Source organism: Corapipo altera, unplaced genomic scaffold (assembly GCF_003945725.1).
Source record: "Corapipo altera isolate COAL_440 unplaced genomic scaffold, ASM394572v1 59, whole genome shotgun sequence".
Taxonomy (NCBI): Eukaryota; Metazoa; Chordata; class Aves; order Passeriformes; family Pipridae; genus Corapipo; species Corapipo altera.
Genome location: NW_020884917.1, coordinates 960,209 through 973,378, shown reverse-complemented (window position 1 = coordinate 973,378; position 13,170 = coordinate 960,209). Strand labels below are relative to the sequence as shown.

General features: G+C 34.6%; 1 protein-coding gene across 38 annotated transcripts in view; it reads right to left on the bottom strand.

Annotated features, from left to right (window-relative positions):
- CLASP2 (cytoplasmic linker associated protein 2) overlaps positions 1–13,170 on the bottom strand; it is a 151,358-nt gene that overhangs the window by 25,172 nt on the left and 113,016 nt on the right. For 13 of the 38 annotated variants that reach the window (XM_027655814.1, XM_027655796.1, XM_027655799.1 and 10 more), the window contains 7 exons: positions 10,729–10,791; positions 9,931–10,037; positions 6,687–6,710; positions 5,981–6,225; positions 5,318–5,381; positions 3,143–3,145; positions 6–169 (listed from right to left, as the gene is read on the bottom strand). In XM_027655814.1, coding sequence (XP_027511615.1) covers positions 6–169; positions 3,143–3,145; positions 5,318–5,381; positions 5,981–6,225; positions 6,687–6,710; positions 9,931–10,037; positions 10,729–10,791 — 670 coding nt within the window. The remainder of the gene's footprint in view (positions 1–5; positions 170–3,142; positions 3,146–5,317; positions 5,382–5,980; positions 6,226–6,686; positions 6,711–9,930; positions 10,038–10,728; positions 10,792–13,170) is intronic. The other 25 variants (XM_027655805.1, XM_027655815.1, XM_027655808.1 and 22 more) reach the window with 9 other exon arrangements.

Sequence of the window (13,170 nt, the reverse complement as noted above, 5' to 3'; positions counted from 1 at the left end):
ATTACCTTGTGACATCAAGCGCCTTCTGAACTTTTGCTTGTACAGATCCAAGCAAATCAGCGCCCATTTTTTTCAACAGCTGTGTCAGCAGAACAAACAGCCAGTCCTGCAGATCTTCTTTATGGACCTGGATGAAGTCGACCAGTGTCTCCAAAAACATACTGAACACCTAAAAGGCAGAAGAAGATGGAAAGAGGGTAGGATGGGGCAAAAGAGGAAACGACACTGACGTATGCTGAACTTACAAACAAAGAAGAAAGCAGTAAGGGAATTAAAGGCAGAGAAAGGCAGTGTTTTGCAGCCAAGCAGGAAAAAAAAAAAAAAAAGGAAAAGAAATCTGCCTTGCTTTTTCACTGGATTTTGATACAAGAGTATATTGGAAATGTTAGCCGACTTCTGTAGAAGTTTGACAATTAGATATTCCATGCAGTTTTGTCAAGAAAAGAAATGCTTACTGTGATGGCTGGCGCAACCTCAATTTTTCCAGTATAACTTAATTTTTTACCCTTTCAAGCTTTATCATTGAGTTGATTTGACATATTCCTCGAAGACTACAAAAAGGTTTTCTCTTTAAAACCAAAAAAACTGCTACAATTGTTTAGCAAAATATTAATTGTAAATATATGCATTACTAAATACTGTAAAATCATGAAAGTTCGCCAATTCCTTTGCATAAAATATTTGTGGAACAGAACAAGATTCTTCTACTACTGCAGGTATCCCAACACAAAATTATTCACCAAAGTAGGGGAAAAATGTCACGATGAATGCATTTCAGATTGGCAGGTGTTTAAAACACAGAAGTACTTTTGTCTTTTAGAAAACAGGATATCCATTGTGTTCTTTTCAACAAATAATGTTGAAAAGACTGCATTCGGTAAACAAAAATAAATCAAAACAAAACCATGTATTTTTGTATTTACAGTAACCTCAGCACTCACACCAGGAAGAAGGGCTTTTTGGAGCTAAGGGGTAAAGGAGGGTACGACAAATAGGTAACTTTGTTTAAACAACTCTTTTAGTATATCTCACTAATTTTAAGGTTTTTTTCAAGACTTACAGAGTGAAATCAGAATGTATATGCTCTATACAAGTGTGGCCCATAGATTTCCTGTTCCTCTGACAAGAAAAATGGGTGTTTGGGCTGAAAATGCTACCTTCAGAACTGATACACACTCTAGCTCCAGCACCGAGTTGGGTATAGAAGCAGAAATATTGCTGTGATGCAAAGCAGGTTGGAGAGATATTGCCTCCTGAGTATTTTTGACATGGGTATATGGTCAGAAATTGCTGCTGTAGAGGAAGGGCTGGAATCCCACATCCTCCTGCAGCTGACCTGGTTAGTCATATGGCCAAATTCTGCTACTGTCTGTGAGGGTGCATGATCCCAAACTGTGATCATACCTCATGTGGCTGCAGAAACGAGCCCATGGAAGTGGACTTTCTTCCACAACACTGATCCAAATTTGAAGGAGGTGGTGCATGCTGCTGTATGCCTTCTTCGCTGAGGAAATTTGATCTCTTAAGTTGATAATCAAGTCAGGGTACGCAAATGCACACCATAAAGTGGAAAAAATTCATACAAGTATCTTTTAAAGAAGTACCTCAAAATTTACACTAGAAATAAAAAATAAATTCAAATTCTTTTTGTCAAGAAAAGGTGGACCAGATGATCCTTGAGGTTCCCTTCTATCTAGGTATTCTTTGATTTTCTCAGGATCCACTAAAGACTAGTGAGAACCCTTTAAGAAACATCTTAAATACTGAAGATCCATGTTAGAAACAAAACAATACAAATTCTACTCAATATAAAGCCTGTAATGATTAGCTGCTTAAATTAACTTCCCTTTTAGGGGTAAACTAAATTAAAAATTGTAAAAAAAAAAAAAAAAAGAGAGAGAAAAATTGCCAACTCCCTGCTGTATTCAGGTCTGAGTTTGACAAATTACCCTGCCAGTACTGGGACGAAATTTTTGTGCTTGGGATTAGAACCATCTTCTGTATTAGGCTAAACTGAAACAATACAACACTTTGTGGATGCACAAAGCTGTAGACACAATTACAAGACAGGCAAACCAAAGCAATAAATACTTTCTGTATTGTAATATGACAGTCTTTGGATTTCACAGTCCTAAAATATGGGAAAAGTATACTGGACCTAGGCAAGCAACAAAAAAAAATTCCAGTGCTATAAAGATTACACTGGGGGATCTTAAAACTATATTCAAACCCCTTCAAATTAAACTATACAGGTCAGCAGAATTTAAACCTGTACCTGTTTCTTTGAGTTTGCAGACACTGACACACACATCTTCTCCATTAAAACACGCAGGCTGAACAAACTGGTTACAGCTTCTTATTTGATGGAGTAATGTGGACTACTTATGATACTTCACACATGTAAAGTGGTTTAATTTCAAATCATTATGGAAATGAATTATCAATCACTGTCAAAAGTACTCTTAAGATCCTGTGCTGATGTTTTAGCTGTTAAAAATACACCTAACTGAGGACTCAGTTTTGTTTTCATGCTTTATTTGTTTTTAGGTTTACCATAGTGAATGTCTGGAGAAAACTCACTTGAGTCATTTTGTTTTATTAAAAAAAAAACAAAACAAACAACTAATCATACCATTTTGTCTTATACCAAAGTGTGAACAATTTAAGAAGGCTGAAAGAGCATTTAAGGTAAAGGATGAACTTGGAATGGAAAATGGAACTCAACCACCTATATGTTGAACAATGTATGTGGATACTGCAAAAACTGCAGTTTCCATTTTTATGATGCAAATTAAAATTCTGAAATTAACCATCTAAAGTTGAAGGTTTCAATAATTTGATAGTGGAAAAAAAATTGATATGAAAATAACTATAAGAGATCTACCTTTAAAGTGAATTATTTCAGATGTGCCAACCACCACAATATAAAGCAGGAATGCATAACCAAACAATGTCAGTTAATTAGTAGATAAAGCACATCTTGAAAATTTACCACACAGTTTACTAATTGTATATAGCATTTTAAGACTGCAAAAGGCTTGACACTGCATGAACTCTTTGGGGAAGAAAAATAGAGAAAAAGGGTTAATTGCACATTCATGCAAGTAAGGTTAGGCTTCCAACAAATATTGAACCAACTTACTCTCTAAAGAGAGTTCCAACACAGGGGACAGCATGCAAAACGAAACAAAAACAAAACAAAACAAAAAAGAACAACAGAAAAGGGAAAAAGATAAAAACACACAAATTAGTGGCCATCAATACAAAGTTCCTGTATGGAATATAAAACAAAATAAAACAAAAAAGGTATTTCAAAACTTTTATGATAAATTTAGTAATTTTATTGGGATACTCAATGTATTTTTAAAATAAGCACTTGGCATGTTCTTCAAATCATTCTCCCATTTTCTCCTCCAAATGTTAATCATCTCTTTTTCTATGTAACTCCCTACATCCAGCTATCATGCTAAAGTAAACTTTAAAAAAAAAACCAACACAAAAGTGATGACAGAGTAATTCCTACAGACACCTAAACAGAATCTAAGATGAGATTTATGTAGCTGTATGTATGTAATTAAAAAAAAAAAAAGTCACAGCTCATGAACTCTTAATACTTAAAGGATCCTCCTGATAATATATGGGTAACTATTAATAGTTTTGCAATATCAAAAAGCAGGCAAGGTTTCAGTGACTGGAACAAGAGTACCACGTGTGTTACAACACAGGCCCAATTTCAAACTCAAAGTAATGTTATTTTACGTCAGAATGCCCAGTAAACAAACAGAACAATCAACTAGAACAAGTCAATGTAACATTCCTAAAGGCTTAATGAAAAGGTAAAATGTTCTTCTGACACAAGTTGTGGAACATTTTCATTACCCTTCCCTGGCTCTCCCACTACAAAAGAAATCTCCAAGGTAGTTCTGATATATTCATTGCTGCAATATTAATTAACACAGAAAAGGTAAAATTAAACTGAGCTGGTATTCACAATTTTGCCACTACTTCATTTAAAAATCAGTAATATGCCAACATCTAATTTTCTTTCCTCTCCTTCAAATTTTCTTTTTATGGAATGTTTTTTTCTCTTAAACTGCTTGATTTAGTCTTTTCTTCTGGACTTCTGCAGTATGTCAGTAACTTCAGTATCATATTGCTGTCTTGAATGCAAGTTTTTACCAAAATACATGGTGTCAGAGGCAGCAGCTAAGAAACTTTTTCCAGCAGGAAAAATAAGGACAAATAAACACTGTTAAGACTTCCCACCACTCTGACTTTCATTTTCCATAGTGGCAATAAGGAAGACTTAAACATAAGTAAAATGTATTGCATAATCAAAGTAGTTTTTCAGAATTCTGCTGGGAAAAGCCAATGCTTCTGAAATAATACTTTGCTCTGAATTTACCTGGGTTACCATTTTACCAATTCTGAAATATGCACACAAAATGGAACATGTTATACTCAACATAAAAGGTAAGGTTTCTTCCAAACAAGCCCATAATTCTAATAAAATATGATGTTACATGGGTTTTTTTTACGTGATACCATTTATTAAGCTCCTTACTTACCTGCAGTCCTTCTGCTACTAGAAACTGTGACATACATCAAGCTGTACTAGTAACCCACCTCCCACAAAAATGGTAAAAGTACTATCATCAAGTGAAGTAAGTCAGCTTAGAAAACAGATTATTCTCCTTGTTATATCATCCATACTGAGTCTTTACCTAGGCAAAACTAAATAAAACATCACATATTCTTTTATACCATAGTATAGTCTTCTTGTTGAATTCTAACAATGAAGTAAAAATTATTCACCAGTCTCAACTGCCAGTCCTTTTTATGAAATTCAAGAAAGACATGATAAGCTATGATAGTACAAAATACCCTGGGAAATAAGTGAGCACACATTTGGCATAGTTCATCAGACTACGTGTGATTTAGTCAGACCGCTTTCTTTATAATTTATATTACTGCAGAGCCTTTTGTTTTTAACTGAGAAAACCTCTACTCATGTTGGAAGTGGTCTCTGTAAACAATATGACTTAAAAATGCAAATTTTGAGAACAAATTGCTGAACTACTTCAACATATCTTATTTCACACTAACCTTTACTTTATTTCAATGATCCTGCAGAGAAAGGAGGAAGATTATCTTGTTCAAAATCGCAAATTAAATGAATTGAAATGTGATACCATTAACTACTTAGGCTTGTCAAATTCTACATGTGCAAATATCACTACCATAACGTATCATAACTGCCTTTCTAGTAATAGATAATTTCAAACATTTACTGAAAATAAGAAATACCTAAACATACCTTACTGTGAGGATCAGCAAACATTCTTGTGAAGATTTCACACAACCTTTTCAACTCAACACGACTGTCAAAGTGACAACAATACATTAGTCAACTCCCTTGCTAGTACTACTAGAACACTAATGCACAGCAATCAGCAAAATCAACTGTAAATATTGAATCAAATAATCTAGTAAACTAGGTAGAGAAAGGAATTTTAAGACATGCATAAAAATGTAAAAGACTATCAAAAATGAGACTTTTAACCTAGAAATGTCTCTTTAAATTGTCTCATACGTTATACCATTCCCAGTTATTTTAATGGAGCAGATAATGAAAAAGGTATTCTTAGCAGTGAGTAGTAAACAGTTTCTTCTGAATAAATACCCCCCAAATTATAATAATAACAAAAAAATTAATTACAATATAAATAAAATAAAGGCCTTCCATCAATACTAGATGCAAGGACTTAAGAGAATTCTTGCAATACAAAAATTCCTGAATTTTGAATTCACTACAGACATTAGTAAAATCGTAAATATACATTATTTGCCAGAAGTGAGAAAAGCTTTCCCATTCTTTCCCCCATCTTCCTCTCAGAGACACACACCCTGCCTTTCCTCTCTCCCTTGCCTCTCAACAGCTTTGAAATAAAATGTTTTCTCTATTAACATGTCTTCTTACCTTAAAGTTCTCTGGTTCTTTAGTAAGTTTTGCAGGCCCAGAAGGCCTTCTTTTCTCTCTGACCAGTTGGTGCTGGCACAGCGATTCAGGACTTCAGCCACGTCTTCTGTCTGTCTCATGTATGTTGGTATGCTTCCATTCCTAGAGCTATAGGACCTTTCTGAACAGGCACTTGAAGCATCACTGTTGGCATCATCATCTGAGTACATCCCATAGGACTCATATCTTCTTCGCACAGGCTTCTTCTATTGCACAGAAACAACTCACGTAAGCACTGATTTTCAAAGAGACAATATAACACACCCATAATTTATAGAAAGACCAACAGCTCAAATAATTGGTGTGACCCCTACTCCCTGCAGCAACAAATGTCTCCAATTGTTCAGCCGGTCAAACCAAGTTAATAAAAATATTTTAAAGTATGGTTTGCACAGTATTCCAAGTATAAAAGCAAAGCAAACACAGAGAAGACATGTTTGACAAAATGTTTAACTTTAGTTTTACCTGCAAGAACCCATAAGACTGCAGGATAGAAAAACCAAGACTCTGTGTTTAAAGTTAGTTATTTCACTTAATAGCTTTATATATGTTACAGAATATAAGAATCAGGTCTAAATCCACATATTCTATCATTTTAACTTACTTTGTATCAAATATGTTAATAGCAAACTATTAAACTATTGAAGAAGAAAAATAGTTTCTATACCTTAGTCCGTATGTCTCCTAAGAGCTGTTAGCAGTAAATTATTGAAAAGAAACAGAAATTGAGAACAGGAAGGTAAGGCATAGCAGCATTGTGACTAGCAAACTTCCTGCCACTGGACAACACACAGACGTATTGTAAATTTTGTTCTTAGCTCTCTGTGTCTAATCAGCATCTTGCACACTGCCAAGAAGTAGTTTGCTTCCATTTCAATGGAAATATTACATATCACCTGCTGACTGGTCATAAAGACTCCTCTGTCAAAATCTTTGTGTTAGCAATATTTGAGAATGAAGACTTAACACACACAGTCAATTGTTATTAAAATATGAAACCTTCATTTAAACTTTATTTTCTCATCAACTTCTCCATCTCTAACTTCAATAACTAAATTTTGTCAGTGCAACAATTACTACAGTAATGTTCTACAAAAAAAAAATAATTACATAATGCAAAATACCAAACCCCTTTAAAACAAGAACAGGTCAACAAAACAAAATACAACATGCCAATGGCCAGAGGAAAAAAAAAAAAAGCTATTTATCCTAAAAGGGAAAAACATACAGCTCTGCAAAACAGCTCTTGCCATTCAAATTTTGAAGCTAGCAGTTAAAAATTCAGGTAATTACATACTCAAAGAAGCAGGAGCATAAGTGATTGTTTTCCCCTTAATTACTACTGCAATTTGCATAGGGTTCCCATTTTTAACCATGGAATAACTTAAAAGATATCACAATACAAATTAGTTAATACATCAGATAACAAGCAGGCTTACTGTCAACAGAAAGACCATACACAATGTGTAAGAGAATAAAGGAAGCGAAAAATCACAAAGACACTGAAAAGAGACACTGTAAGGAAAAAAAATGTTTTTTAAAGAAATGAATCTGAAATGCCAAGGACTGTACTAAAGTAAAAGACATAAAATATGTAAAGATCACCATTATTGCTGCATTTCATGCCAGAAGACTGACACCCCTTTGGCTTAAGCAGTAATAAAACTAGTTGAGTATTTTCCATATAAAAAATGGCAATACAATCTGTAATATTTTTTATTTTTATATTACATCTGTCAGGAACTCTACATTATACCTTTTAAAAACACTGTTATGAGGGTGAGTCTTCAGTCTATGATAAAACAAGAAGAGTGTTTATAAACAGATTTCCATCTAAGTGGAGCCATTTCTACAGGACAATATTTCTACAGGATGTTAAGAGCATGGCAAGGAACCAGGCATGCAAACGTTACAATAATAAAATGTTGCAGTTCTTTATCCTTGTCATGTCAGATTCCACTTAAAATATACAAACTAATTTTCCTCTAACATTTCTAGAGGCATCATGTATTTTGGATCCAGGTAATACAAACCAGTTTCTTCAAAGAAACTTTATTGCTTCAGTGAAGCAGGACACATTCAAGCCTCAAGGGCACTCATTGTAAACATGACTTTCTCCTCAACTTCTCTTCTTGATATGTACTTTGCCCAGATAAATTTGAGTAAGCTAGAAAGCTGCTGAAAGTACTAAAGACAATCTTCACAAAGCACCAATGAGTAGAAATCTATAGCACAAGTTTTCAAATTATAGCCAGAAAATGTTAACGTCCCATGGATTGTTTTTCTATTGTTTTCTGTTTTTTGATTGTTCCGTATTCCAACATCCAGACTGATTACCAGTTTACTAACCAGCATTCCCCATCAATGCTGAAAACATTTTGCAAGTTGATAATATCAGAAAGGGAAAAAACCCACACTGTGACCTCTTAGGCAAGATTTCAGAGATATCCTCCTGATCTCTATGCCAGCGAAGGCACACAAATTTTAAACTTAGGTGTCAAGAAAAAAGCATAAATCAAGAAATCAATAAATCCTCATACTAAGAATATGATGGAGTTTTTCAGACCTTTTCCTCTGAAATTTTGTTTTCCTCTATTGAGTTATGTCTAGCTATAATTATCTTTTTAGAGTCTGATTTGTAGTTTTTCACTAACATTCCAAATAATTTTTTTCTTAAAACAGAGCAATTACAATGTTCTTAAAGCATTCTGATAACTAGAAAACGGGTACTTACAAGTATTTAATGACATGAATGTCACAATAGCAAAATAAATGATGTGTTCAGTTTGGCTAACTGGGGCAGGGAGGTAGAGGAGCCAAACCCGCCCTTTTAAAGAACAGTAAAGGTAAGAAAACGAATGGCATAACCAGTTTTAACTTCAGTGTAACATTTAGAAAACAAAAGTAAACAAAAATTAGTCTTATGAGATGCCGCCTTCTGTGCTGGTTTTGGCTGTGGTAGAGTTAATTTTCTTCACAGGGGTTGGTATGTGGCTGTGTTTTGGATTTGTGCTGAACACAGGGTTGATAACACAGAGATGTTTTTGTTATTGCTGAACAGGGCTTACACAGAGCCAAGGCCTTTTCTGCTTTTCATACTGCCATGCTGGCAAGGGAGGTTGGAGGAGACACAGCCAGGACAGGTGACCCAAAATGACCAAAGGGATATTCCAGACCATATAACATCCTGCTCAATATATAAAATGGGGGGGGAAGAAGGAGGAAGGGAGGGCACATTTGCAGTGATGGCATTTGTCTCCCAAGTAACAGTTATGTGTGATGGGCCCCTGCTCTCCTGGAGATGGTTGAACACCTGCCTGCCCATGGGAAGCGGTGAATGAATTCCTTATTTTGCTTTCGTTGTGTGTGTGGCTTTTGCTTTCCCTGTTAAACTGTCTTTATCTCAATCCACAAGTTTTCAAGCTTGATTGCTGGCTGGCATGAAAGCACATCACCTGCCGAGCCATCAGTTTCTCTCTTCAGCATCAATCTCATATGTTGTCAGACAGAAAAAGTTTAAATGGCACCCAGGATTATGGTAAGCAGAAGGCTTCTGCTGTCATCATTCCCAACTCTTGTAAGCCTTCAGCCTATCTAGAAGTTCGACTAGCTGTTATAGGAAACTGCTGGTTAGTGCTACCTGTGCAAGTGGCTCCTCGGGCCACTCCAATAGAATAGTCCAAGACTATTTCCTGTCTGCCACAGAAAAAAGCACATTACTCAAAAATTAAAACTTCTGTAGGGAACGAAAATTCAAATACTTGCAGCTCCAGCAACTCAGTTTCTCTTTTTTCCCCTCACCAAGAAGCCAATAAAATACCAAATGACAAGTTCTTTTGCATACTTTAATGTACAGGTAACAAACATTTTAAGAGCCTGTTACCTACAAAAAGTAAGTGTGAGATTCTTACCAAAGCATCTGCTACTGCCTCTTCCACGTCAGAACCTGTGTTCAGAACTCGCATAGCACTAACTGATGATGACAATCTACTCGACTGACTAATTCCAAAGCCAGTACCTGTTACAACAACACAAATAAATATAAAAAAATCCAGTCAAAATAGCATCTTGGGACATTATTATCATACTCAAAAAAAACCCAAGCAGAAGAAAAACATTTGCTTAATATTTTCAGTGAATCATGTAGTGGCTAAAGCACTGGTTATTTTCATTCTGAAGTCTCAGTGGTACAGTGAAAAGTAAGAGATTAAGCAGAAAAACCAGTCATCCACAAATATTCTATTCCAATATTACATCGGAAAAAAACCCTACAAAACAATGGTTTTAACTGGAAGAACCTTTGCTTTTTAATTTTTTTTAATCAATGTCTTCTTCATTTTGGGTTTTTGTTTTAATTTAAAAAGAAGGTAAATGCAATAGAAGGGCTATTGAGACTGCTGATTAGAAAACTACATGCATAAAGAATGCTCTACAAATACTAAAAAAAAAAATGGAAAACTAAAAAAAGTTCTTCTGCAAGTAAAAATAAAATGATTGTTATTAAAGAAAAAAAGGGTTAACATTGGAATGTGAGGGTGGAGACGAAATCTAGCAACATAAACACATCTATCTGGGTTATTAAAACCACAAAACTCAAATTAATATAAATAATGCCTTCTAAAACTGAACTATGAGAATAACCAAGTGGGTGGGGAAAAAATAATCCAGGATGACTGCACAGATGACAGCAAAGTGTACTCATCCTTCACCTGCGGCCCCATAAGCATCAGGAGCGTAGAGGGCACCAGTAGATCTGGAGTGATGTCTGGAAGCTGCAATAACAGGATTATATAAAGCCTATCTATGACCATGGAATCAAAGTGCTGCAATAGTTGCTCAGATGAACAAGAGAATATTTAAAAGATTCAGCTTAAGCACCAGAAATTGAGTACCACAAAGCAGCAAAAAATCTTCAGAGAAGTTCTTTGATTATACATAACATGATTATATAGGTTTATGTACACTGGACATTTCATGCATAATTTTTTGTTTAATTTAAAAGATTAAGAGCAGGGTAAAAGCAAGTATGCTTAAATTCAAAGAAGAAAAGGTGCACAGACACACATGCAGACACCCACACTCAAATAGAACTTTTTAGGTATTTTTGATGATTATTAGTGAATACTGATACTGGTTTTCCACTAGTAGAGTTAACTCAATCCTAAGTGCTCAACTCAGAGCGAGAGCTCATGTATCAAACATTATCTGCAAAAAGTGCCTACTGCATGAACCCACTGTGTCAGCAGCTGACAATCCGTATACAACTGAGTTCTTGCCTATGTGGAGATAACTCAAGCGCGGTTAAAACTCACCACTATGTAAAAGAAAGTTAAAATTGTCCAATTATAAGTTAAAAATAAGTCAATACAATTAGTAATCCCCATGCTTATTGTTTTATTTAAATAAAATGTCAGATTTAAGCACTTGTGTTAGTTACTATAGCTCATTAAGATTTTTTAAAGTTACGGAAACTGGAAACCAGAGATCTTTAAGGGTTTTTGAATAAAACTGAGTACCCCTCTCCTTATGGCACCTCTATAAAACTGTTTTTTTAGTGATTCTAAAGAAGCTGACTCACCATTGCTAGCATTTTCTTCCTTAAACCGCGCAATTTTTAAATTAAACGTTTTTAAACAATTCATCTTCTTTCTTCAGTTCACTTAACTTGGAATTTTTAATGCCACATACATGATAATTTTAACTTGAATTCAAATGTCCACCCACAGTGGCACAAACCCCAGATATAATCCTATCATTTAATAAATCACTGTAAATGCAAATATTTTAAACCTTTTGGATACATAAAGTAGCAAAGGAAAAATCAGGAATCAAATTAATCATCCTTTACTCTGATTAACAAAGAACATTTAAGAGTCTGACTCAAATCAAGCAACCCTGACATGGACCAAATGACATCTAGGGAAGTACACCTCTTTTAACCTAAGTGTACTCCAAAATGAGCCTAACTCCTGTAAAGATCCCAAGAAACAACACTGTGTCCTTCCACATAAAGTTCTCTACTCCTTACATAAAGTACAGCGATGTATTTTATTATTAACCAATCCTGCATGAAGATGTTTACCTACAGCATTTTATTTTCCAAGTAATGCTTTGTGGAATATTTAGTTCTTTAGAAACTATGTCTCAGCATGGGAAAGGAGACAGGACAGAGGATATCAAAACATAGGCAGCACAGCTAACAGCTCTTTAAATACAGACATAAATGGGATAAACCTTTTATTACTTTCCATCAATGAGCCCTGAAAATTAAAGGTACAGTTAAAAATTTGAACTTCAGGCATGCAAATTGAAATGATCCTGTCCCCAATTAAGTTTGAAATATGCTGGACAAGTTAAGACAGTGAAGGGAAGAACTATATTGGGTGAAACATACCTCATTCCAAAGCACATTTTCAAGAATAGTCTTTGAATATTCTCACTCAAATTACAGAAACTGAGCAAGAATTTACTTTTGCTGTTCCATTTTTTTTAAAAGATAAGATTTTTAAATGGACTCACAATAAGATAATTTCGTAGCTAAAATACAGAAATGACATTAGTCCAATATTTAGTGTTAACTATATGTAATGAAAATAGACACTTCTATATAAATTACAAATCACTTGTCAGTGGTTCTTATCTCCCAGCTTATAACGCTGTAATGAGATGTGAGATTACATAAACACGTCATATCAATGTATACAGCAAAGCAATTATGTGGCATTTGGGTCATTTTATTTATTTGCATTTGTAAGTAAAAATTTCTGTGCTGAGAATGAGGCAATATAAATTACATCTCCCCCTGCAATCCTGTGCCAAACTGTCTCTAGCTACACAGAACTGAATTTGTCTTATTTCATCTTTACTTGCACCCTTGAAAAACATCAAATTTAGTATTTTTGATAGACATTAACAGCATCCCATAAGATAAAACTGATCCAACAAAACACTGAATGACATTTGAAATTATTCAAATAAGAAGTCACACTAGGAAGAATCCTCATTTCTTCCAAGTATAACTGTTTGGGGTTTTTTTTAAAACAATGTTGGATTCCTATAAATGTTACTTTGCATTCTCCGTGCTATCAGACAATTCCACCTATTTTATTTGTATAGGTACTTGTTTTGACATCTGTATTATAAAACTGAAC